This window comes from Carassius gibelio, chromosome A10, assembly GCF_023724105.1.
Source record: "Carassius gibelio isolate Cgi1373 ecotype wild population from Czech Republic chromosome A10, carGib1.2-hapl.c, whole genome shotgun sequence".
NCBI lineage: Eukaryota > Metazoa > Chordata > Actinopteri > Cypriniformes > Cyprinidae > Carassius > Carassius gibelio.
Window position 1 is genome coordinate 8700347 of NC_068380.1, and position 26834 is coordinate 8727180.

A 26834-nucleotide genomic window follows, 5' to 3' on the forward strand; every position below is an offset into this window, starting at 1 on the left:
TGCAACATCTACCACCATAAATTGTGTATACACCTCTGCTCACCTGTTGTTATTCACCGAGCCTATCATGGACTTGCTGAAGAACCAAAATGGCAGAACACACCAAGGGCTGCTATTAATAGCCGGAGACACAAAAGGCCCTGTTGACCTTGTTCGCAGAGCAGTGTTCAACATGCCAGTGTGGCTTTATGCTTGTTGAGCTTGAGCTTTTGTAATCCCCTCAGGAGGGAACGAAATCTTTCCGAATGTTGGGCTTTTTCTTCTTGTTGCGTTAAGAGTGTTTAAAGGTTTCCCACGCAAATGTTTTACGTTATTGAGAGCTAAATAATTTGCCTTGACTTTTTGATTTATTTCTTTTTTAAATACAATTTTAATAATTTATTTATTTAGTTGAAAAAATGTTTTCTTGTTGCCAGGAGTATCTGAGCAAGTTAACTGTATCTTGTAACTAGACTAGATGTTTTTTTTTTTTTATCTCTTTATTGACAAAAGGCGGGTACAGAACGTAAGGAGAAGACAACACACAAATGAACATGAACAAACGTGGAGAAACATGGGAAATGTAGTTTTCACTCCTGTTCCTTATCCTCTCCGTGGGTGATGACGTAGCACAGGTTTTTGTAATCCAGGTTGCCAGCCACATCCAAGGGAAAGTTTGTGAACATCTGGTTTACCTAGGTAAAAAAAGATTAAGATCCATTTAACAAGTTTCCATTTAACAAGTTTCCATTTTAATATTAAATATAGCATTTCAATGATTTTAAATTAAATTAAGCACCTTCTCAGACAGATTGTACAAAGAAAAGTATATTACCTCAGCCTCTGTAAATTTGTCTGCCTGGGACATGAGGTGATATTTGATCCTGGGAGGGAAAAGATTTGAGACGTTCCGTGTCAAAAGTTGCTGATGTGTGCTGAAAAAGTTTTACATTTGCATAATTCTACTTACTCTTCTCCTTTAAGGATTCCTGTGCCCTCGGGGTCGAAGATCTTAAAGGCATTGAGAATAGTCTCCTCGGGGTCTGTACCTGCCAGTCACAGAGAGGTAACATATTATTGATTATTCTGTAGTATATAATAAGTCGAATACACTCTTATACATGTCAAAACCTTAATTAACAATGACACAAGTCATTTCCGGGGCAAGCTGCATTCAAAATCCAAGCTTCTGATGCTAAACTTTATGATTCATATATCAATATGCAGTGTGCCTGATATCTGCTGGGTTCTGCAGCTATTTGCACCTCATTAGCATGATTATCATTTCGATTCTGATAAATTTGATCCTTGCCTTTGAGCTTCTCTCCAAACATGGTGAGGAAGACGGTGAAGTTAATAGGGCCCGATGCTTCCTTTAGCATCTCATCAAGCTCATCATTGCCAACATTGAGACGTCCTGCCAAACATGCACATACAAAGATACACATTAATACAGAATGCCACTTCCTCTGATACTTCAAATAGAGTGAGAGTTCACTGTAATGTTTAGTGCAATAAAATATTTATGAGGCCAGTTTACAAGGCCGGGGGGGTGGGGGGGGGTGGGGGTTGGGGTACTTTGGTATATTTTTTGTGTTACTTTTGAAGCAAAAATTATATTCAAGACTGATGCCACACTGAATATCTGGGTTTTTAAGATCTCATTTAAACCTGAAAATGAAAGGGAGTTTTTAGGATTTTAGGAACAAATAAATAAATACATATTTATTTCCCCTACAATTTCTAAATTAATGTATTCATTTTTTTTCTAAATAAAAATGCTAAATTAAAGGTTTTTTTTTTTTTTTTTTTTTTTTGTGGTCTCAGATTTTTGGACCCTGTTATACATGCATTTATGATTAGTTTAATGGAATGATGACTTTTGCATCTTAATCTGTGACAAACATAGTGCTGTAATCGCATTCAGTAGAACTCTAAAGAGGAGCCACTCTAATCCTTAAAACGATACTCTTGTTAGTTCAAAAAGATAAACACCTTTAGGTATCAGAGCCCTTTAGTGTCTCTAGTATTTACACTGTATACAGTCATTCAGTGAGGGTTGACTCACCCAAAGCAGCGAATGTGTCCCTCAGGTCGTTTTTGTCAATAAAGCCATCTCTGTTCTGGTCCATGATGGTGAAAGCCTAGAGGAACAGAGGTAAATACCGAAAATATGCTAGAATAAAATGTTTAGTTATGTGAATCCTATTGACAAACCTCTTTGAACTCCTGGATCTGTGACTGCTCAAACATGCTAAATACGTTGGAGCTGGCAGCTTCCTTCTTCTTGGCCTTCTTTGGTGCCTGGAAATCAAGCAAAAGTGGTTCAGATGGTTTTGTCCAAGCTTACACTTTTAAAATGCAATTTTGAAGAACATAAAACTATAAAATTCATAGAAAAATTGCATGACCCTCAAAGAAATTTGTGTGTAAATTATCCACGTTTTGATATTGAGAACTGTCAAAAAGTGGTTCAATTCAAGTATATGTAGTTGCATTTAGTCGGAAATGCTACAACCTCAACACAAACTGGGACAGACAATGATATTTACTCACTGAAAACCTTTCTGAATTTACAAAAAAAGAAAAAAAAGAAAAAGTTGCTCTTATAAACAAAGATCAAAAGAGACAATTAGAAATACATGCAAATATAAAAAGCCATCCATAGAAGATGACCTTTCTAGCATAAATTAAACCATTCTCTCAGTCTGAAGAACAGCACTGCTCTGTTTCACAAGCATTTCCATGTTAAATAGTCCAAAAGCAAAGATATGCAGGCCTACCATTGTGAAGAGCTTCTCTTTCCTCTGTTCCTGGTCTCAAAAGCCTGAGGGACACTCAGACATAGCTGGTTTCCAGTTATATATTGGCACAATTGGATTGACGACCCACCTGTTCTATGTTTAGACAAAGGAGGAGGAACAATACAAGAATACTTGCCATATAGAGAATCACCCTGCCCTAGCACCCCTCAGTTATTGTTATGGACAGATGCAAGTTGATGTGATCCGAGTGTGTGGGCTTTGCTATATCGGGATCATTGAGAGTGTCCTAACCCCTTCAGATTCATCTACACATCTAATATGTCGTCTGAAGACAGTGTGAAGCCAGCTAGCTTCTCACATCAGTGCGTTTGGTCAGATGATGACGCTATGTTCTCGCTACATGGATTACTTGAATGATTTGATGCCCTTGTTATATTGGTGATCAGTAAAGACACTTTTGACCAACTTACAAGAATGATTTTCACAGTCATGAGGCTTAGGGAGCAGAAAGGGCTCAAGACCAGTCTAACAAGGTTTATTCAGTATATAAACTTTGTTAATTGAGTGCTTTCGAGGAGAATAGAACAAGTGGGGAATATGAATCTGAGAAACTAGATGTGCCTATATGGAAAGTAATTTAGCAAAGATTTAGAAAGTATGCTGAAATGGATGTAACCGTAGATAACAGAAATATAATATATGACATATTTTGCCCTGTATAAAGAGTGATATTGCCATATACAGTATGTTGCCTATAAGGTGATGTATAATTTGCACATACGTACATTCTCTGGGTAGATGAATATAGTAAAAATGTATAAAATCACCATTAGAACCATAAATGTCAACAATTTATTTAACAGTTTATTTAAATATGCAACTTTATTAAAACAACATATATACATATAAACTGTATGTTTGTATATGTTTTAGTAATATTCATAATATACATAAATCCATATGTATGGGATATATATATATAAATATGTTATCATGAAATTGCTCCCATTTCTAATAGGTTTCATGTAATGTAATCATATGAAAATCTATTTAATTTATTTAATTTAATTTGGTGTAGGATATTACACAATTAATTAAACGTAATTTTGAAGTAGACTACCTTTTTCTTGATTTTCTTGTGAATTACACTCAAATTTTTTTTAATCATAAATTTAACAGTGTATTTATTCCAATCACTAAAGTTGTATATATATATATATATATATATATATATATATATACACACACACACACACACACACACACACACACACACATTAAAATAAATAGATTTATCAAATAAAAATAGAATTAGATATAAGCAACATCCAAACATTTTTTTGTGGATTTTTCTCTCAAAACTTTTATTTATGAAGAAGTTTTGTGAATTCTGATTGTGATTGATCTGTGTGCATAGTGAAAATGATTGCACATTATTGGAACGCACACATGTAGAGCTCATCCATTTTAATCCAGTCATTTTAACATGTGACTGCAGTCAAGCCTTTGGCTTTAATTTAGCATGCAACTCTTGTGAGCAAATTGTTTCTACTTTGTCTTACATTATCTGTTGCGAACAATTGGACTGAACAAAAGCCATTTTCAGCGCTACAAATATAGCCAGCCATCCCATACTTGCCAGATTTAAATGTGCTCTTACAAACAGCCAAGTAATGTGCCGTCAGACTGCTGTAAATAATCTGTCCAGCTATCCGGCACGGCAGCAGGCTGTGTAAAACTGGTTTTAGCAGTGTCCTCACAGACAACTGAACGAACACTGGCCAAGAGAGCTGTGGAGAAGAGCTGCACCATGGGATCTTAGGAATGTCGCTGTGATCTCCTGCTTGGCATTGTGTGTGTGTGTGTGTGTGTGTGTGTGTCTGTGTCTGTGTGTGTGTGTGTGTTCACAGCAGGGAGTGTGCCCATGTTAGGTGTGTGACTGGCAGGCGAGGGGCGAGAAGGAGTCAAGGTCTGGCAATAACACAACTGATCGGGAGCCTGGCGGGGAAGTGTCCGCTTCCTACAGCTGCTTCTTACTGTCAGTCACATTAGCCATATGGTTCCATCACACCTCGACAGGCCTGTAAATACATGCTGCTGTATATGACAACACAGAGATGATGATTCACTGCCCTTGATCTCTGAGGCCACTATTTGATCTCTCTGGTAAAATGTCTATGCACATAATGTGTGAATTTCCAAAAGGTGTGTTCATGTGTGTGTATGTGTGTGTATGTGTTTAACAGGCCTGTTTTTTTACTTAAAATTTTCAACAAAGACAAAAATGAAATATGAAATATGAAAGAAATATGAAATAAGTATGAAGACTTAAAAAATGTCATTACAGTAAAGTCAGTTTGTGTTCATTTGCATGTATTTGTTTGACTATGTTTTAGTTATTAAAATACTATCATAGTTTTTGTTTATATTTAGATTTTTTTTTTAGATTAAATATTTATTTATAAAAATATTTTAGTTAGGTTTTATTTTTTATATTTTTTTATTACATTTTAATTTGTTACTTTATTATGTAATTTAATTTTTACACACACACACACACACACACACACACACACACACACATATATATATACTAAATAGTCCCTATATTTGATGCATAAAAAAATCTGTATTATTAATAATATTAGTAAACCAGAACTAAATTCAGTGAGGTAATTTTTTTCAGTTTATTCTTATTTCTTTTTTGTAGCAAATTTCCATACAATATTAAGTAATGATATAATATGAAATCAAAATATATACATAACATGTGAATAATTTAAAATTCCGTTTAAAGTATCTATATTTAAAATATGATAACAGTACTCCGTTGTAGTTTGTTTGCCTGTAGATGGAGCAGTTTACCTAGTAGTACAAGGACTCTGTAAGTTTCTATATTTCCTACACCACAAAATATATTACCTGCACTAACTACAGTTAGATCTTCATGGACTTTTCACACATACATATTACACAATATGTGAGCAATTTACATTTCAAATGTTGCATAAGAGTATTTATGGTAAAGATTTGTTTTTAATGACTAAATATCAGAAACCGTCCACTGATAACATGCACGTATGGAAACAGTCAGATGCCACACATCCCCAGAACAATGCCCTCCTCACATCTCTGCCTGTCTCTTCATTATGTTCAATTGCCATGTCTTTGCATCTCCATAATTAAAATCTAATCCTGCATGCCGACTTTTTAAACGAGGACTAGCCTCAAGAGGAGGCTTATTTGATTAAAAAAGGGGAAGGGTAGAGGAGGGAGTCCTCCACAGCTCGGCAGGCAGGAGAGACAGCTCTTAATTGTGCTCCCATGAGGTGTGCACACGCCTGGGCGGAGAGAGGAGGGGGCTGGGTGCTCAGAGGCTCCAGTGGACCTGAAAAAACAAACCGCCAGTGGGACCGGCTCTCCTGCGAAGCTCCCCTGCTGTCTCAGTGAGGGGAACCGAGGGGAGGAGCACTTATGAGGAGCCATGGGACTCTCCCAGCTTCAATTCTCACTCCACCCTGCAGGGTCTGAACTGAACCCCCCCCCAATCCTCTCCCTTTAAGTGTCTGTGTGCAGTGGTGAGGGTGAGAATCATGGCTGCTCTACAGATGAATGTAACTAATGGAACTGAAACTGGAATCCGGCTCTGTGTATTAAGGTTAAAAATGCTAATTGTTTTTTCTAATATGCTATTATTTATCGTTTTCTATTATTATACTACTATTGTCTTTGTATTGTTTTGAAATTGTATAACACTTTGGTAAACTCAGCTGTTTTCTTATTTAAAAGCAGTTCTTACTTAAATGTTTTACTGTTTGCACACTTGTTTAGATGCTAACTGTATTTTATTTATTGGGAACTTGTACTCTGCACAGTGACAATAAAGTTGAATTATAACCAAAGTGGTCAAAGTGACAACCTGTATTGAAACTGAGTTAAAATATCATGAAAAAAGGAGAAATTACCAAAACTATTATTGTGACAATAGATGGAAAAATAAATAGCTTCCACCATTTTTGACAGTGTATTAAGTGTATTACCGTTCAACATTAAAAGAGCAATATTCACCCCAGAATATGAACTGCACACACACACCTAAGAGACACTGAAATAATATGTAATATCATTTAATTCATGTGCACAGTTCACACACATAATGCAATAATAATCTTTTTGTTTTAATTTTAATACAATTATAATTATAAAAGAATTATAAACGAATAATGACTGGTTTAACAGATTGGTTATCATGACAGTTAATACGACTGCTTTGGATCATCACCTTGAACAATGAGGTGAGACGATTTTAAACACGCCCAATAGAGGGCGCTGCTCTTCAAGTTCAAGTTCGAAAGCAGTATTTACAAATCATCAGGAATCGACCGGACAAGGGTTTATGTTATAACATCAAATCATCCACTGCCACCATCTTAAACACCGTCCATAACCATATAAATTCATATTGCTTTATGCAGTACGCATAGGTTATGGAGAAGAATTAGATTGTGTTTCGTTTAATTTTAACTATCGATCGCCGTGTCCACATTCTTCACGCAAGAATGCTCATAAAATCAATATAATAGATGTATTGATTTTTGAGTACAAACAGAGGTTAACTGGACATATAAACAACCAACAGCAAAAACCACATAAAACAATAGTCTACACACAAGAACATACAAAATAGTTTCAATAGGATTAAAGATAAGAATAAATCAAAAATCAATATATCAGATACGAATACAACAACAGGCCAGAAGGTTCTTCATCTGACCGTGAGAAACATAAAAACACTCGAACTGCGCGTTGCCTTCGCGTTGCGCGCGTCGCGTCAGATCTGATAAGCGTCTCGTAATGTCTATCTATGGTGATAATAAAAAATCAATAACCATATAAACTCTCTTCTTTTAACGGATGAAAAGGTATCCAGCATCCCCCTCCCTCTCCTGCGACACGGGGAGCTCGACTGAACGCGGAAACTCCATCCCGCGTTTTCTGCCTTTTATTGAGGACGCTCTCAATAATTGTTTTCAGTAGCCCTGTTCGTTCAATATCGCAGGTTGGTATTCGATAACTCCATTCCGCGCGCGCCCGCGACGTTCGATCTGCTCCGCTCCGTGTTTTGCGCGCGCTCCCCCGCCTCTCTCTCTCTCGCTCTCTCTCTCTCTCGCGCTGAACTCCAGCCCCTCTCGCGCTCTCTCTATCAGCCTTTCATTCCGTCTCAATATGTCTCAAGATGGCGGCCAATGCGGGATCGATGTTTCAATATTGGAAACGCTTTGATTTGAAGCAGCTCCAGGTCAGCTCCCTTTCGTTTTGTACTCGCTTGTGTGTGCCGGTGAGCCGGTCCCGGGGAGCGTCGCGCTGAAAGGCTGGCGCGTTGCTCTCGCGTCGGCTCTTTCGCCGGGTTCGGTGCCCATTGATTAAAGCGGCTGATCGGAAATTGATCCTCTTTGTTCAATTCCCATCGATCAACCATCACGGTCAAGGTGGATGCGGCCACTTCGGCAACGGGAGGCCGAGGGTTTCCCGATTCTTCCCGGCTCCTTTCCATTCTCGGGATGTTTTGGGAATAGTTTGTGCTGAAGAGATTTAGATAGTATGTTTGTGGAAATAATTTCGTGTTTAGAAGTGTGTCGCGCTACACGGGTGGCGCTGTGCTGGACCGAGACGTTATTGCTTAGTAACGAGAGAGGTTGTAAGACTGCCTTCCTTTTTAGATTTCACCTCCTTTATTGTTTACTAGCACTTTTTGTGTGACTTTAGAAGTTTATGAAGTTAGCAAACACTAAGTTCAGCTTAGTAGGTAAGTTTAAAGTGAAGACGGAATTTGCTGCTAAACCTGCGCCAGACAGGAACAATTAAACACAAAACAAACAAACACGGACAGATGAACGTTTTGGTTAAAAATAGATGTGAGACTCTAGAAGAGACGGTTTATTTCGTTATTCAGTTACAGAGTCCGACAAAATAGCTCGTCAAAACAAAATAATGCGATTTCACATGCGATTTTCCTCCCTCACAGATAACTTGTGTTAGACGCAGGTGGGAATGCTACGATTCGGTTTGATCTTCAGTTGTTTTGGTTTAATGTTGTGGTATTTGTCTTTAAATTTGCTTAGTTGTCAAAGTCAGAACTCTGTCGTTATTTGTAGTGTTCGTGCTGTAGGAGTATGAAGTACATTTGTCGCGTTTGGTTAGGCATAAACAATAGACCCATGATTATATCAATTATTGATTACGAGTTTATGTATTTATGAACTGAGGTCGCAAAGCTAAGCCAGAAGAAAAATCGCTGACCTATTTTCCGATCGAACTGTAAATTTCCTTTTACCAGTAACCATTTCTAGATCCCCATAAGCCTCGCCAGTCGTTTAAAATAGATGTCATATTATTTAAAAACGATAGTAACAAAAAATGCTTTATGGATCGATTAGGATTTAAGTATTTGGAATATTTGTCAAATATGCTAATATGAAACTAAATTAAAGCCGAATGTAGAATGCTCTGTATGTACATATGTTGCAATATGTTTTGAGATGCTGTTCAGATTTTGTCTAACATTCATCTGTAATAGTCAAACATTGCCCGGCTCGTGCTATGTCAGATGTTTTGCTGATTGATTATGTTGTGTTCTTGGAAAATCATTTATTCAGTTAGGCTTCAGACATATAGTGTTGAACATAAAAGGACCACACACACACACACACACAGCTGGGCATATTCTGATGTGGTGACTCTAAATTTGCAATGCCCTCTCTCTCTCTCTCTCTCTCTCTCTCTTTCTATCTGTCTCCCAGGCTGATAAGAACTGGCATCAGCAAGTTCAGGCTTTGATGATGTCATGGGCGCTATTTATCATCTAGTTTTTGTCTGTTGCTACTTTTGTTTCTTTTCTATTCAAATCTTGTTTTTCAGAGTGTTTTAAATGTGTTTATTTTATTTTATTTTTTATTAACTTCACTGATTCATGCTTAATTGATGCCTCGATGTGAATCAGATGTCTTATATTACCCTGCAAAAACCGCACCAGACAGTGAAATAAAGTGGTCTGAATTATAATTTCCACAACCCAGTGATTCCAAACGGACCTGTTTGTCTCATATATCCCAAACTTTTTGTTTGTCGGAGTCACCTGCTGTGTCCTGTCACCATGTGGCTTTGAGGTCTGCGAATGCAGGTGAGGTTTAAGTGTACCTCACTTGGTGTGTGGTCCCGAGTTTTCGTGCGTCAACTCGGAGAGATTAGCGATTGACGCAGGCAGTTCTGCCACCATCAAGATGTGAGTCTTGTCTGGACCTGCATTGGGCCCCTGTGATGACTTTAAAATGTGTTTGATATCTTTAATGAGGGGCACATTGGCCAGCTGCGGTACACTATGTACCTAAACACTATAAGAGTGTAATCTGCTGCATTTTGGTTCCTCTGTGTGGTTACCGTATGTATGGAGCTGCTATGTCTTTAAGATCTTCTACAGTATGTCTGTCAAGAGTTTTAGCAGATTAAGCTGCCAGACGTTATACTCGTTGTTGGATGTGCCCTCATTCACTTTTCTTACTTGAAAATAGATAATAAATTGATAACTTGTAATCTTGAGTAATTATTAGATGAGTACACATGATGAATGATATTTTTTGAACATTTTTTAGGGGATTCATCACTTGCAGATGGAGTGTTTTCATTGAACATCACTAAATGAATTGAGGACCTGTATTTTAACTGTTTTAGTAATAACTGTCTGACTGACACCTGACTGGATTCAAAAGAATGGGGAAAGTCCCTAAAAGTGAGCAGGAATGTCTCTACATGTCTGAGAAAATGCTGGTAAAACTACTTTTAGGCATGGTTTTAATGCAGACATGAAAGATGAATAGAACAACAGCGTCTCTGTGGAGCCCACCCCACACATTCACACAGACTCGGATCCTGACCACTTCAAAACCAAGCCAACTATATGAGGCCCCAAAACAACACACATATTTGCATGTGGCCTCTCCAAATTTAGCCTCAAAGTAAAGCACGTCAATTGACTCTTGTATTTGTCTAATTTAGCAATTTAGGCTGATAATAAATCCTGCAAAGCCCTTTGGTTGATGCAGTTTTGAGGAAACCAAATACATTTTCAGATCTATTATTTGGTCTAAATTTGACCGAAATTATTCAGAATAAAACATTTTAGCGGAAATTTGTAGCCCTTTAACATTCGGAAAATACAAAGAATATACTGACTTTTTATAATTTCGCTGTTTAGTCATCATAATGCGTTATGTAATCCCTTTTGAGTGTATTGATATATAGGTACTTTTGAGAAAACAAAATTTTCAGAAAACGCTTTATTTTAAGGTATACTTTTCACTACTACCTTACTAACTATGAATAAGCAGATTTGAGGCAAATAGTTAATAGTGAGAATTGGACCTTAAAATAAAGTGTGTCCATTATTTGCTCTGTTTTTCAAGAATATGTACAGAAAAACTTACTTTTTGTGAATTGTGTACATTAATAGCCTTTTCATATTTGTAAAGGCATGAATAATGTTACATACGTATGCTGCATAAGGTCCATGGTTTTACTTTTCTGTTTCCTTTGCTGCTTGTGACAGGAAATTAAATTTGTCCAAATTATACAGGAAAAAAACGTATTAAAAGCTTATTCATCTTTGCAAAGACATTAACACTAAAATGAAGCAGTTCAATTGACTCAATTTATACTGATAATAAATTCTGCAAGGCCCTTTGAGTATCTTGAAATGCACTTTTGAGAAAACAAAACATTTACAGATATATTATTTGGTCTAAATTTGACCGACTTGTACAGACTTTTTGTTAACACTATACATTGATAGCCTTTTCATATTTGTAAAGTCATGATGAACATTACATTTGCATAATAATGTCCATCTGTAGTGGTTTCATAGTACAGTTTCCTTTCCTGTGTGTGACAGGAGATTCAGTCTGTTGCCTTGCTTTGGTTATTAAAAAAAAGTAGCGGTGCTTGTCGCTGAAAAGTATAGGTTAGCAATTTCAGATCTGGTACTTGAGCACCTTTGTTCTACTAGCAGATCAGTCCAGACGCAGATAATCCCACTCTATTTGAATTACCTGCTCGGGGAGGTGCTGCGATCTAAAATAAGAAGTGTTTTTTCTCTGTGTAGTTGTCTGCCATCTCATGTGATCATGGTAGGCCATTAATTGTGGCCTCAGTATAGCTCCTTTAAAGGGTACTCAGATCCTCTGTGATAAATACTAGATGATGATGATGATGTATTTTTATTCCGTCTAAAGAGGGAATCATTCACCGGCTCCCAATGTATTTTAACTTGTGTGTTAGATGAAGATGTGCTTAAATATATATAGGTAAATATGTGCTTAAATAGAAGTTTTTTTTAACTTTTTACTGGAATTTGTAATATGAAGTGGCTAAATAGTTAATGAAATAGTTTTAAGTGAGTGCTTTTTATAGGTATGTGTGATGACCCCTCTTTCCTTTGCTGATCAGTCTGCACTCAGTTGCTGGAGATAAAGATGGCAGGAAGAATTCAGTGACCATGGGAATCAGGGGGGAGGCCATGTGCCAGCACACTCTCTCTCTCTCTCTCTCTCTCCCTCTCCGTCACCCTCTCTCAGACACTCATACACACGGTCATTACTTCACTGACTGCCCCCTTTTGCTGTGTCTGAGGGCTGGGGTTTCACTGGGGGGCCGCTCCCCTCCCGCCCCACACACAGGGAAGTCAGAACTCTGACGCCACCAGCATAATTAGCCTTCCATTTCAAATAGGGCCCGAGTTGGAGGAGGGGATGAGAGCGCTCGCCCCTCCCACCCCTTCTCTCTTCCTCTCTTTTTCTCTTTCTTGCTTCCTTTCGTTCATACTTTATGGCGTGTTCGGTCTGCGTGCCCGTGCACTCTGGAAATTCTTCCAGTTTGAAGGAATTTAACAGCAGCTGAGTTGAGAAAAAGAGCAAACTGCAAAAGAAAACTAAAGTTTATTGGCAGCATTTTGGTCTTTTTCTGTCTTCAACTTTAAAGTCAAAAGGCATTTTTAATAAAAAAAATAAATAAAATAAAAAAATCGAGTTGACTCTTTTTTACTTTCTCGATGCATGTTTCACATTTTTTGTGCATGATTTACCTGTGCATTTTATCTCAGATTAAAACATGTTTTGTAAACTTAAATTAAAATGTGATAAATTTGCTCTTCTTTTGTTGATGACACTGGTTATTTGATATTGTAACTAATAACAAACATCTATTTTGTTTTGTTTTTGTTTTAGATAGCTTACATCCGAAGTAGCTTTTGATATTTAAAGCCAATTTTTCATGATTCCATCAATTCCTCATGGATAAAATGTTCCGACTAACAGGTTTTCTAGAGTTAAATTTTTTTTAAAGAAAGGTCTTAAACATTTGTTTCCTGGTGGTTGTTCAAAAAACTACTCAAAGCCTTGAACATGGGAGAAATTGGACTGCTGAATAATATTTGTGTAAAATAGTGTTAAAACAATGCGTCAGGTTATTACTGTGATAGACTGTGGAAAAAGGTTAGAACAGCGTTTTATTTGCTTCTGTTCAGAAACATCTGGAAAGAGTTTGAGGGAAGTAGTTCTGAATTAAGAGCCATGGGAAAGAGATCTGCTCCGATTGCCCTCTTTCCTGAGCGAAGGAGAGAGAGAGATAAAGTGAGAGACTCAAAGGGAAGTTTAGTCCAAATGGTCTTTGTATATTGTCACTTAAAACAGATTTTATACTTAAGAATCATGAAGTTTTTTCCATGTTCTATGTCATTTGGATTTATTGGTTTTAATGGCTTCATTAAACAAAAATTACAGTGCTTTATGCAAGTTGTACGTTTAGATTCTGTCATAAACAACAAATTTAAACCTAGTTGAATCACACATTTGTTATGATTGCCCCGTCGTTGAATGTTTCTTACCGCAACCCGATCCATTGTTTTCAGACAAGATTCACCAAGGCTATGATGAAAAGAGCATGTTTTTATTTCCATCTTCGCTGCTATGTCGAGGCTCTGCCGCGCCACCCTAATTCACCACAGATATGTTTAAAAAATCACAACTGCGGAGATCAAAGGCCTTGACAAAGCCTGTGACTTTACTGTGCGTAAAACTAATGACGTGCATCTTCCAGTGTCTTTTTCATCTCGTCCTTGTCTGCTGTTGTCGCCGGTGGTCAGTATGTTGTTTACAGCAGCCCTCGGTCTACTCTCATTGAAATGTATCTGCAAATTTTTGCAATAAATCAGTGAACAAATGAAACTTTGCTAGCAATGAAGCTGTGTTTTTTATAATTTACATGAGATCAAAATTGAGAAAATTTATTTTATTAATACATGTTTCTGCTTTTAATTGGAATTTTTAATTTGTGCATGTTAAATGGTTTGTCTTTTTAATCTTTATAATACAGTAATTAGCTCTCAGGCTGAAACGACTTAATGACTGACGTCTGTTCACCAACTTGCTTGCTTTAATCAAAACCTATTGAATATAACCCCTAAACAGATAATTAGATAATTAATGTTCTGTTACCGTCATATTACAGACATACAAAGGCTTGCAAACACATTTTAATGTTGAGTTAAAGGGATAGTTCACCCAAAAATGAAAATTAGATGTTTATCTGCTTACCCCCAGGGCATCCAAGATGTAGGTGACTTTGTGTCTTCTCAATTTCAGTTTTTTTTTTAGCTTCAGTTGTTGCAGTCTCTCAGTCGTACAATGCATGGCAAGTGGTAACAGAATCTATGAGAGTTTGATAAACATCAAATTTTCTTTTTTGGGAGAAACCATACCTTTAAGTAACACTTTTCTTTGCCTCTGAACTGATGCCATCAAACTGTCATTTTACCTTCCCTAGATCACAATTTTGTTATCCTTAGGATTATGTCTCATATAAATTGTTTGCAAACACTGCTTCATGTTGGCTTCAACTGTGAGTGATTGGTGAAACTAGCTAGCAGTGAAGCTAAACTGTTTATCTCAACACAATACATAAAATGAGTCGTCATGATCTCGTATTCGGTCCGAACAGCAGGCAGACGTCATCCCTGGCTCGATAATTTACTGGGCGAGATTTGTCTGAAAAATAGAGATTGTATTTGCTCTTTAAATATCAGAGTATCGATTGCACTTGGCGGCAGCTGGCGAAGACTCACAGTCAGAACTGATAATGTGTGGGAGACTCAAGAGGCTGGAATCTCACTCACATGCCATGTTTGATAAAAGCCCAGCTCTTAGGGGGTTATGAACAGTCCATTTCAGCTGAGGCGAGGAGGAGGCTCGCGCCTCTCTTTCTCCCTTCATCTCTCTCACTCTCCTTCTCTCTCTTACTTTCTTACCGCTCGCTGTGAGAGATGATTGAAAAGCTGGAGTTTCCATCAGCGGCCGTCAGCTGTAAATGTACTCAGACTGCTGAAACAGCCCTACGTTGTTGCTGACCGTGGCATGGACCAGAGGATGTAGCGCCACATTGCATTGTGTGTAGTGTGCCAGCATAATCAGGTGTGAATAAGTAGGTCAGCTGTGGCCTGTGTTTCGCGTTGCCGGTTGGTAATTCCGACAGCAGCCGAGAATTAGTTTTTTGTGCAGTCGGTGGTTTGCGGATTGTTAACGTTGAAGACTGTTTGCGGGAAGAGAGGGAAGTTCACAGCTTGTGTGTTCAGATGAAGGATGATTCACATTTGTGTTGGGTTACATAAGGAGCCAGCCCTTTGGGGGGTGACCCAAGCTTTTTCTTTTTGCACTCAGTGTTTCTCCTTCACTTTCATTCTGTAGTTTCGCATTCAGACTCTCTCTGGTTGGCACATAGCCTTGGTTTGATTGCCAACTGAGAAAGTGCTGTAGCAGGATCAGGATACCTGACATAAGGCGACACATTCTTTTGTCCATGCGCTCTTTCGAGAGACATCTGGACTGCTGTTTAACTTTGCTGTCTCGAGCATAAACAGGTGTTTTTGTGACTAAATGAATGGATTAACCAGCAGACCCAGACACGGTTTCACTCCAGACTCAATGCCAAACTTTTTTTTAACCTTGTGCCGTGTGCGTAATCCTAGAGATATAAATAGCCTTCCCCAATAAGAACTGGAAGGAAGGGCACAGCAACCTTCATACGTTTCAATGTGATGCATTTACCTAATTTGTTTAAAAGTAAGATTTGTAAGGATAAAAAAGTATAGTCTAATTGAGGCCTTGTGGCCTTCTGACTTGTGGTTTAGGCATGTGCAAAACTACATTAAAAACTACTGTACAACTTATTGTTCATAAAGGGATAGTTCTGTCATCTTTAACTTATACTTTTGTTGTTCCAAGGTTTTTTTTTTGTCTCTACAATGGAAGCCAATGGGTTACAGTGTTTTGTTGTTTGAAAATATCTTCTTTTGTGATCTGCAGAAAAAAAAAAAAGTTGGATAGTTTTGGTATGACATGATGTGTGATGAAGGAAATGACAGAATTTAAAATTTTCTATGAACTATCCCTTTAAGGAAGAAAATAATTATTAGGATGGTTTAGGGGTCACCTTGTCCTATAAGATACTGATGGCAAAATCAAAAGAAATCACATGTAATATAAATGTAAAATAGTGTTGGGTGATATGGTAATTTTTCATATCGTCAGCCCGTGAGATGGACGATACACAATATTATCATGCATGGGTTCTTTTCATAACATAACTATTTGGTGTTTTAAACCGCGCATGTGCGCGAGAGAGAGAGCCTATGGAATCACCAATAATAAAAAAAATATATACTTTAAAACATATACTGACTGATTTAACTTACATTAAATATAAAAATACTGTATTTAAAACAGCTAGTTCATATATAGTCGGACGCAACTGTTCTATCGCGTGTCCTTTGACAAATTTTCCGCACGTCGCATGGAAGTTATCAGTGGAAATGTTCTGCAAAATCAGACAATGGTGAAAATCAATAGTAGATTTCATTTAAAGTACAGTAGTTTAACATTAATATTGGACATAAGCGAACACGTAAAAAATAAAGTATTCAAAACAGGTAAGTTCATATATTTGAGACTGACTCACCGCCACAGAAACAAGAATGAGATTCATTCTAAAATAACTGTGGTGTTAGTTAGTGAGGGCTCGTTTAAAATATTGCACATATATAGGCCGTTCAGATTACTTGCTAAAGTACACCTTATAGCTACAGACGAAGTACGTCTGTTTGTGGATGGAGAATTTGTATGTATTTTGCAGCATCACATTATAGTGCGGTGTGCATGAAAATAATAACAAGGCGGCAGAGCGAACTTATCATCCATAGTTGTTCTCTACATCACCACATGGTGAGTGTTATAAATTAAGTGATCATTCTTGGATAACCACCATGGAAGATAAGTGCGCTCTGCCGCCTTGTGACTACAGGCTCTAATCCTCTTTTGCGCGTGGTCACACAGTGTGTGTGTGTGTGTGTGTGTGTGTGAAATGCAGTGCTGGAGTGAAATAGCTGGGCAGTTTGATAGCCGAATTATAATAGGCCGCCAATAAAAAAAATTGAGCTTAATATCGTCTTGATTATCGACAGATAAATCTGCTTATGTTGATATCTCTGACTATCGTCGATACACGATTCTATCATCTATCATCACAAACTTATCGTAAACCTAATCATGATTGCAATACGAAAAAAAAAATTATAGAAGTTGTACACTTACATAACTTCGCTGTCTTGTACAATTTCTTAAAAGAGTTGTCATAAGAGTATGTTGCAGCCTTTATATATTAAAAATGCATTTGGGGTTGGTTTAGGGGTGCACGATAAATATTGGCCGATAATTAATGCGCATCAGTAAAGCCGGTTCTTTATCAGCGCTAAATTCCATCAGGTGCGTGATTTCACATATAGCAGCTGTTACTACACAGAGCCGGTGTTAACTGACAAGCTGCGCAAATCCCCGTTAATAATGAACGATGGCTCTGATTAGAGAACTGGCTTTACTGACGAGATGCGTATTAATTATCAGCCGATATTTATCGTGCACCCTTACTGATTAGAGAACCAGCTTTACTGATGAGATGGGCATGAATTATTGGCCGATATTTATCATGCACCACTTGGTTGGTTTGGGGTCCTATGCTGACGAAGGCTGCATTTATTTGATCAAACAATACAGTAAAACTTTATTATTACAATTAAAAATATATATTTTATAAAATTGTTTAAAGTGTAATTAAATCATGTTATAGCAAAGCTGAATTTTCAGTCTTCAATCTTCAGTGTCACATGATCCTTCAAAAACTATTCTAATATGCTAATTAGGTGCTTGAGATACATTTATAATGATCAGTATTTATTTTGAATAAAAATAGAGTATTGATTTTTAAAAAATTTAAAATTTTATAAGCTTGTCATTTTGGTCACTTTTGATCAATTTAATGCATCCTGGCTTTATATAAAAAAAACAGCTAAACTTTTAAAAAAGTAGTGTATAACGTGAGTTCTTTTTTTCCATAAGCACAATAATGTAAACTGGTTAAGCCTCTATAATCTAATGAGAATACTGTGTCTGTAAAAACAGGAGTTTTCATTGGAAACTATTAGAGAAGTTTTTTTTCTCGAGGAGCCCCAGATGCTCAGTACATTATGCGATATGATGGTGGCTTCTAATTTAGCCATGGTCTTATCCTGTACGGATGAGTAATTGTGTCCATAAAGAAGGTTAATCTTCATAACAGGGGAACATAAACCAGATCTCTCTGGGTCCTCTTCTTTTTCAGCACAGAACAGGATAAGAGAGTACTTCTAAAGCTCAGAGCAGGGAACTTTTTTTGGTTGGAAGAATTTAGTGCCGTTTCTGAGAAAATAAACATTACACTTCAATTTGCTCCTTATAGTTATTGTCTGGTCTCAGGAAGACTGGTCAAAGTTAGGTGAGGTTTTGGGAGCACTTATTTTAGACCGGCTCTTCGCAGTTCCCCTCTAGGAAAGTCTGGACTGCTGGGGGTTGGGGAAGACAGCATTTTGGAATGTCTCGCAGTTTCCGGAACAGTTCACCTCAGAACATTCGAGTGCCGTCTTGCTCCATTACTATTCTCAGAGAGTCTCAGGTAGCCATGGTGAAGAGTTTGCACCCAGCTGTGGTTTAAGTGCTCTGTGAGAATGAGAAATAATCAGGAGACCCTTTAACCTTCTGTCCACACTTTTTCCCTTCTGTCTTACGTTCACTCTCTAGCGCACACACACACACACACACACTTTTGGGTTTTACTCCAGATATCCCTTGCCAGCCTGGGCTCAGCACTTTAAAAACCTAAACAAAACAAGTCCTCTGTGGGGGCCCTCGGTGCCTAGGGAACCAGGCAGCTCCACCTCACACTCAGCGGCAGCAGGGCTCCCTGATCTGGCTTGGAGCTAGACTTTGGCTGAACTTTCACTTTTGCCTGAAACAGTTATTATTAGTGACCTGAAAACCTCCAGGAGGAGTGGAAATAGAAGCCAGATGCCGTTAGTGGCTGGAAAACGATATTTAGCTTCCAAATGGTGCCCATGGGGAGGGAGACTGACATGGATTTCCATGTTGGGGGGGTGGAGAAACAGTGACCCTGGTGCTGCTTTGCTGATTTGTTCTGCCGATGGCTTGTGCTTACATATCGTAACAGGCGACATGGGGGGTGGAATTGGGAAAGGGCTGGACCTTCAAATTTGGTTGTGTTTGGGGGCACTAACTGTTATCTCTGATCGTACATATGGTACAACATTGTTGTTTCTTGAAGAGTTAGTTCACCCAAAAATGAAAATTAGACTGCATTTTACTCACCCCCATGGCACCCTAAGTGTATATGACCATCTTATTTCAGATTCTTTCAGTTATATTAAAACTGTCTTTGAACTTTCAAGGTCTAATATTGCAGTCAGCGAGTGTAGCATTGCTCAGTCGATCAGTCCAAAAGATGTGAAATAAAAAGCGCCCTTCCATAAAAAAAAAGTGCCTCACACGGCTCCAGGGTTGAAAAAATGCCTCCTGTAGCACATCGATGCATTTTTCTAAGAAACATTATCCATATTCAAAACGCAATAATCGCTTTAATCTAGCTTGCGCTCACTGTTGTAAACGGTAGCAGTTCCGTGGGAATTAGTGTGAGTGTGAAGTGTGATGTGACACACATTTGGATGGGATAAATGCAGAGCACCAATTCTGAGTATGGCTTACCATACTTGGAAAATGTCACGACTTTCACTTTTTTTTTCATGTCTACTGTAACCTTTCTATGTTACCTGTAATGTGTACTTGAGGGAAAGCTAAACCCCTTATTCTGCTTTTCTGGTGCTATGGGAACAGTGACAGTCTGACAGTGATGTCCCGGGATTGTTGTGTCTCCAGTCCAGCAAGACGATGCAACACACACTGCCCCTTTAATTCCAGCACTTCCTCATCCCCTTATTCGCTCTCTTTATACAAAATGTCTGTGCAGCCTGCAGCAAATTTTCTGTCTCCAGGAGGGTCATTATTTTTAGCAGGAAGTGTCTGAAAATGGACTGTGCTTGGTCAGATGTGTAAGTGCGTGTGTGTGTGTTGGCCCTTGGCTGGCTGGCCTAGCTTGCAGTGAGGAGAGATTGGCGGGATGTTGGTGTTGTTATTAGTCCTAACAGCAGCTCAGCAGAGGATGTGCTCTCCTCGGTCCCTCGGAATATCAGAGACAGATCCGCGGAGATCAGAGGGCCAAATTTATCAGGTGAATTTCAGCGAGAGGGAATGAAAATAGCAGGCTGGCCGAGGAGACTTTTTGCTTATTTATGAGAATGTCATACCTGGCCTGTTTCGACGTAATCATATTTTACAGTGTTATTGTGCTACTACCAGCATTTTTATCCTTTGGTGGTCAAAGGGGATTTTTCAAGGGGACCTTTTGTTGTTGTTCTTTTCGCCCCTTAAATCAACAGAACTTGGCAAATCGCACTTGTGTTTGACAATTTCCCAAATTTACCCAGTGACTGTGCAAGTTAAAAAAAGATTGGGGAGAAAAGATGATGGTCAGCGTTCTAGTCATCAGTCTGTGTGGGATTGTTTGAGGTGTTTGCCTTCAGTTCGGCTAGGCTATTTCTCTTGGCAGGCCGATATGTACATCTGACACTGATGGCTTCCCTGGCCATCAGCCAGAGAATATTTCAAACAACTTGCTTTTAAAAAAGACCGCTGTGCGTCCTGGGAGTTACAGCATAATTAAACAGACTTGAACCTCTCCGCGCAGAAACAAATAACTATAAATATCGACATACTGAAAAGGCCTCTGTGCCTGCGGTCTTCCATAACTTTTCTTTAAAAAATTAATAAATAATTAAATAAGATCAATCACATTTGTATTTCTTGCTCTTTGTTTTACATGTGAATCATATCAAGACAGTTTTCTTTATTATTTGTGTTTTGTACATTTAAAGTTGTACAACACATTTAAACATATATATGCGCACACAATTATTTCTTATTTAAAAGCACATTGTTTTGTCTTATTTTTGCCTTGTTTATAAGAACAGTGTAGACAAACTGGCAATCGAAAGAAAAATAGGGAAAAAAATCTGATCTTAACGAAACAGAGCATCCAGTGCTGATGGCTTGATTTGAGACCTCAGCCCACCAGAAACATTTCAATCCCTCATTTGGAGGTCTGTTTTATCTTTGCGAGCAATCAGGTGGCTTATATTTGTCTTTTAATCCAGGACTTTCACTTACACTGTGGTATTATCTCAGTTAAACTCACGTCTGCACACAGATATGCGTACCAAATGCATCCAGGACCTACATTATGAAGAGATGCATTATCTGTCACGCTGGATTGTGCATATTGTTATGGATTTACGCGAACTGCATCCGAGGCCTAGAGATTGGTGGTGGAGGTGGAGGGGGGGAGGGGGGGGGGGGTTCTAGACTGGAGAGTCAGTGAGTAGAAGCATCGTGTTTTGCCTCACGTTTCTTCGGTTTGTAACTTCCATTGACGTCCGAGTCATTGGTTTAAATCTCTGGGAATTATGTTCTACACTATTTGCGCTGCCGGTAGCTCCAAGATTTCAACTACTGCTCTCATGCTAATTTCAAATTAGAGGATCCATCCAGCAATGTCTGATAGTGATCTGTCATATCCAGGAAGTTCAAGCAAGTTCAAAATCGCTGGAATGTTCTTTGAATTGGTTCAAAATGCACACTCTACACAAGCCAGATGTGGGTAAAAATTGTTTTTGGCCATTAAACCGCCATAGTATGATTAAGAATGATAATCTGAGATAAGTGATGTGAATGATTGAAATCAAAGACTTTCATAACACCTACTAACAAAAGAACTCTGAGACTTGAGATGCTTGTCTAACAACTTTTACCTCAGTGTAAAATTTACCATCGTAAGATTATATATGCTGACACGTATTTCATTTTTCTTGAATTAAAATGTGTGTATATGTAGCTATAAAATATTTAAATAAATATAAAAACTATATATATATATATATATATATATATATATATATATGTATATGTATATGTATATATATGTATGTATATGTATATGTGTGTGTGTCAAGTATAGTTGTTCCTTAGCTTTCAGCATCTTCTTACCTCTGGCGACGTCACATACAGCCAGTCATCATGCACTGCTCTGCTGACTAATCCAACTGTTTTTGGCAAAGTTGGGCCTAAGAAAAAGTAAGGGGTAGTACTTGTGCATTCACTTGATCGTGTATGTGTTTGCATCTGCCATTGTGTGTGTGTGTGTGTGGTCGTGCTTTGGCAGCATGAGTTTGTTGTTCCCGGAGGCATGCTAGTGAAAGCGGACCCGTAGAAGGAGAGGAGCGTTCATGACGGTACTCGCTGGGAAAACCGCAGGCCAGACGAGCTGATTGGACTGTGCTGCGACACCATGTTTCCCATGTTCTGAACAGCTTTCACTGGAAGCTAGCCAGCACAGAGGGGGACCCCTCTCATCTGCTCACTGCCTCTTTATTTCTCTCCTTTCTCGCCCTCTTGTGCTCTCTATATCCCATTCAGACTGATGTTTTTGAGACGAGAGCATTGGTGAAATCGCAAATCGGCCTTTGAAATGGAAAACAAATTACAGAAAACAAACATGGATGGATTGCCACTGCTCTTTCTTCATCTTCATCTCCTCCCCTCCTCTTTCGTTTGTGTTGGAAAGGGAAGCGTTGAGAGCTTTGACCCACGAGAACTCAAACTTGTGTCTTTCTAAATCTAAATTACTGACTTTCATTTGTGGAACACAAATTTTAATTTTGAATAATGTTGGGATCCAAAACTACATTATGACCCCACCGACTTTCATTGTGTTAACAAAAAAAAAACACTTAATTTCATTGTATAGCTAATTTGGTTCGACTGCTAACACTCTTTGAAAATCCTCTCCATCTTGGATAAGGTTGCTTGTTTTGTGCTAGTTATGGTGGTAATAACCCTCCATAGGTCACAGAGATTAGCAGCCATTCACTGATGTACTTAGGTTAATTTAGCGTCGATGGGCTTAATTGTTCTTGCAGCTCAGTCGCTAGTATATAGACACACAGCCAGACAGGAGCACAGCAGTTTCTCATCTGCGTTCCACAAAAACTGCGACATCGTGGTGGTCAGTCGTCCCCTCAAACATAATTGAAAAAGAGCTGGCAGGGAAGGCCCATTTAGAAAAGGCTCTGATAGCGCTCTGTTCGCGATAAATACTTAAAGTGTTTGGAGAGCTCAGTATGCGCAGGCTGCAGTGCATTTCATACATTATTGAGGTAATGAGGGCTGAGGTGTTCTTCTGTATCTCGCAGACAAAGACCAAAAAAGACGAGAGGCTTTTTGTTTTAATGCCTCCAGAGCATCCAGTGAGTTATTGTATGCATCGATAAACATGCATTTGCCACAGTTTGACAAAGGCGTTAATGTGGTTTTGTAAAAATGTACAGTTTTGAGGAGGTTGTCATAAATAAGATACTCAAAACCTATACCAATTTTCAATACTAGTTAATTATTGAGATATGGTTAATTTAAGTTTATTCATATTTTTCACATTTTAATATGTTAATTAAATTAGCTATTTAGCTAATTCAATTAAAACTGTAGAATGTAATCTTCAGATAATTGTCAATTAAACAAGTTGTTTACGTGTGACAAGTGACACGTGAAGCAAACATTCAGTACAAAAAAAATTGAAGGAAATTTTATATTTCAAAGTTTTTCTGTTTGCACACACAATTTTTGCATTCCCCCAAGAAACTTTGCATTCACTCTCAAAACTTTAGCTTTTTCTCACTAAAGCATTGAAATATTATATTCATCTCATATGAACTGTTATACGTGAGTTTCTTTTGAAAAAACTCACATAGAACACCATTTTTTCCAAGCAAAAGCATTGAAATATAATTTTTCCTTCGAACTCTTTTGTCCCTTTTTAGGCATCAAACTATACTCGTGATCTTTAAAGTGAAGTCTACCAAAAGTGCTCACTAACAGTTGGCCTAGTGCGCATTACACATGTTCCAACATTTAGTAGAGTTGTGTTTATGTGTGAATGGCCCAAGTCGAATCATTTCCTGTGATCTCTCATCTGTTCTATCAATAAAAGCACCAAAAAGCCCCTAAAATAGTGCTCGCCACCAATTTATCCTCCTCATGTTTTTTCCAGCTGCTTTCGTGTCTGTTTTCGTGGTCTGTGTCATTTGTTTCCCCAAGCAGTCTCCCATTATGTCGAGATTGCATATTCCTTTGACTGTGTTTTGTATTTAGACATGGCACGTAAGCATATTCCGAGTTCAGGGCAGCTCAGCAGATGTGCATTAGAAGGAAATTCACAATCAAAATAATATTCTGAATATTATGGCAGCGAGGAGTCATGGGGATGGAGCTGGGGGGGTTATTGGCCACTCGCCGAACTAAAGTTAGCAGCTCGTTTTTTTGCTGAGTCAATGTTTGAGTTGAGCTTTTCCACTCCGGGCTCGGGAACGTTTCTGCTGACGCATTCTTAATCCCTTCCTTTACTATATTTTTGTGAGCAGTTATGTGTCAGTTCTTGTGGTTGCTAATGCTATATTGCCACAACTGTATGAAAATAAACAAACTGAACAAGCTTTTTGGTACGAATTCCCTCTGAACGCCTAACTTTGACTTTAAAAGCTTTTTAAGGTGTTTGCCTTGCAGCGAATCAAAAGGAGGAGTTCTTTGTTGCCCTATCTAATGCTGTTAGAGACTTAGTGCTTGTGTTGATGTATGAAGGTCGGACTTGTGTAGTGTTTCACATGAGGGTTGATTGACTGAGGCGTGCTGAAGGTCAGTCGTATTCCTGCACCTTCTCTAAGGTCACAGTCGGCGATGAAAGCCAGTACACACACACACACACATTGAAACACGCCAGTGCCAACATAATAGCAGCCAGATTACTGTTTACCTCACACACTGCACCTCACACATCTTTGCTCGCATACTGTGTACACACTACTACTGTGAGCACTGTACTCTATACTCAGCACAGAGCTTGATATAGTGACTTGTGGGCTCAAGTTCAGTTTTTAATCGTTTTATTACAAAGAACAAATTCTATTTTATCACATATTTGCACTTTTACACAACAAGTGTACAAGGAATAGTTCAAAATTGTTTGTATGCACTCTAATGTCAGTTTTCAGCTGGGACGCAAAAGGAGATATTTAGCCATTTTCAAGCTGTTCGTTTTCTCTTTTACAGTGACCTGTAGGTAGTAAGTGCCAAATTGATATCCTCCAGGAAAGTATCATGAAAGGATATGAGGACCAGTTTCATTTGATGTCATCATTGACAGCATATTATAATCGCATCCGGTTTGATATGATTATGCAACGCATCACGACTCGTTCACTTAAACAAATTGGAGACTCACCGATTTGAAATTCTAGTTGATGCCTGTGAGCCAGTAGTGAACCAGTATTTTATTAAAATTCAATACAAATGTATCTCAATAAAAAGGGTAAGAGATAAATATAATTAATTTTAAATGCTATTAAAAGTTAATTTGGGCATCAAAACATTATAACGTAAAGTATGTAAAAGGGATAGGTCTACTCATTTTGAGATCAGCTAAAGATTACATCTACAGTGTTATTAAATTATTAGAGTTTTCGTTAAAGATTGGCTTTAAGTGGGTTTTAAATGATGGCAAAGTTAATATAGGTGAAATATTGGCTAATAATGCAGATACATCTCTGTTATAGTCTGATGATCAATGTGCTGATATATAGTGCATCCGCTTCAGGAAGACGAACTGTTATTTTTAAAGGTACAGGTTGTAGGACCTGCCACTAGAGGGTGCACTACCAAAACAATAACAATTACGTGGTTTGATGACGCTAAGAAGGAGCATGGAATGATGGGATTTGTTGCCTTCTACCCAACCGCTGACGGCCATCAATCAGACGGAAAGATAAATCATGGATTTAACGCGAGTTCTACGATTTGCACGAGTAGGTTACATACAAAGTCAATGCAAAGACGCGATCAGACTATGGATCGAACGCGTCCTCGCGCGGGTCTAGAGACACGATGCCCCGCATTTGGCGAGTATACCCCATAATACTAATCTTGTTGATCGTTATAATAGCATACATTGATACAAGATACAAATCAAAACAAGTCACCTGTCGAGTAAAACACAACTGAGATCGGCATCTCTTTTTAGTTGAAGTTTGTCGGGAAGCTACTTCCGCCTTTGTCCACGACACTGTTGTCATGTGGTTTCTACATCAGTTAAGGCGGTAACAAAGGGTAACTAATGTCATTTTAGTTCCACGAAAAGACAGAAAATCATATGGGTTTTGGAATGACACGAGGGTGAATTAAAGATGGACTCTTTCTTTAAGCCTCTAGGGTTTTAAATACAGGCTCTGAATTGAATTGTGTTTTTGGTTAGGGAATATTCTGAAAGTTATGGCTGTCATACACCGTGTGCTAAACTTTATTTTCTTCTGTTTTAATGCAGTCTGGAATGACCACCCCTCACTCGTGGAGCAAGTGGTCCTCCTCACTTGTGGAAGACACTGTCTCTTCCCATTTAATTAGCATAAAGTTGTTTACCTGTCTTCTGCGGTAATACGAGCGAAAGATACCA

At 38.2% G+C, this 26834-nt stretch overlaps 2 protein-coding genes across 8 annotated transcripts in view; one reads left to right on the forward strand and one right to left on the reverse strand.

The window, feature by feature from the left end:
* Positions 1–460: 460 nt before the first annotated feature.
* LOC128021083 (myosin regulatory light chain 2B, cardiac muscle isoform-like) lies at positions 461–2862 on the reverse strand. The gene is made up of 7 exons (XM_052608005.1): positions 2763–2862; positions 2197–2283; positions 2048–2123; positions 1292–1396; positions 950–1028; positions 815–863; positions 461–674 (listed from the first exon to the last, which is right to left on the reverse strand). The coding sequence occupies exons 1-7, from the start codon at positions 2763–2765 to the stop codon at positions 570–572; spliced, it is 504 nt and encodes a 167-aa protein (XP_052463965.1). The 5' UTR covers positions 2766–2862; the 3' UTR covers positions 461–569.
* Positions 2863–7910: 5048 nt separating this feature from the next.
* Positions 7911–26834, forward strand: part of LOC128021078 (homeobox protein cut-like 1) — a 109290-nt gene continuing 90366 nt past the window's right edge. For 5 of the 7 annotated variants that reach the window (XM_052607995.1, XM_052607996.1, XM_052607994.1 and 2 more), the window contains exon 1: positions 7966–8043. In XM_052607995.1, coding sequence (XP_052463955.1) covers positions 7981–8043 — 63 coding nt within the window. In that variant the 5' untranslated portion in view covers positions 7966–7980. Of the gene's footprint in view, positions 8044–26834 lie in introns of all 7 variants that reach the window. The other 2 variants (XM_052607993.1, XM_052607998.1) reach the window with 2 other exon arrangements.

What these genes read in the sequence shown, in the direction of transcription:
- LOC128021083 (XM_052608005.1), bottom strand. An exon ending in AGATCCAGGAGTTCAAAGAG is followed by an intron (nt 2,124 to 2,196) that starts GTTTGTCAATAG and finishes CTGTTCCTCTAG; the next exon opens with GCTTTCACCATCATGGACCA. An exon ending in GTTTGGAGAGAAGCTCAAAG is followed by an intron (nt 1,029 to 1,291) that starts GCAAGGATCAAA and finishes TGTGACTGGCAG; the next exon opens with GTACAGACCCCGAGGAGACT.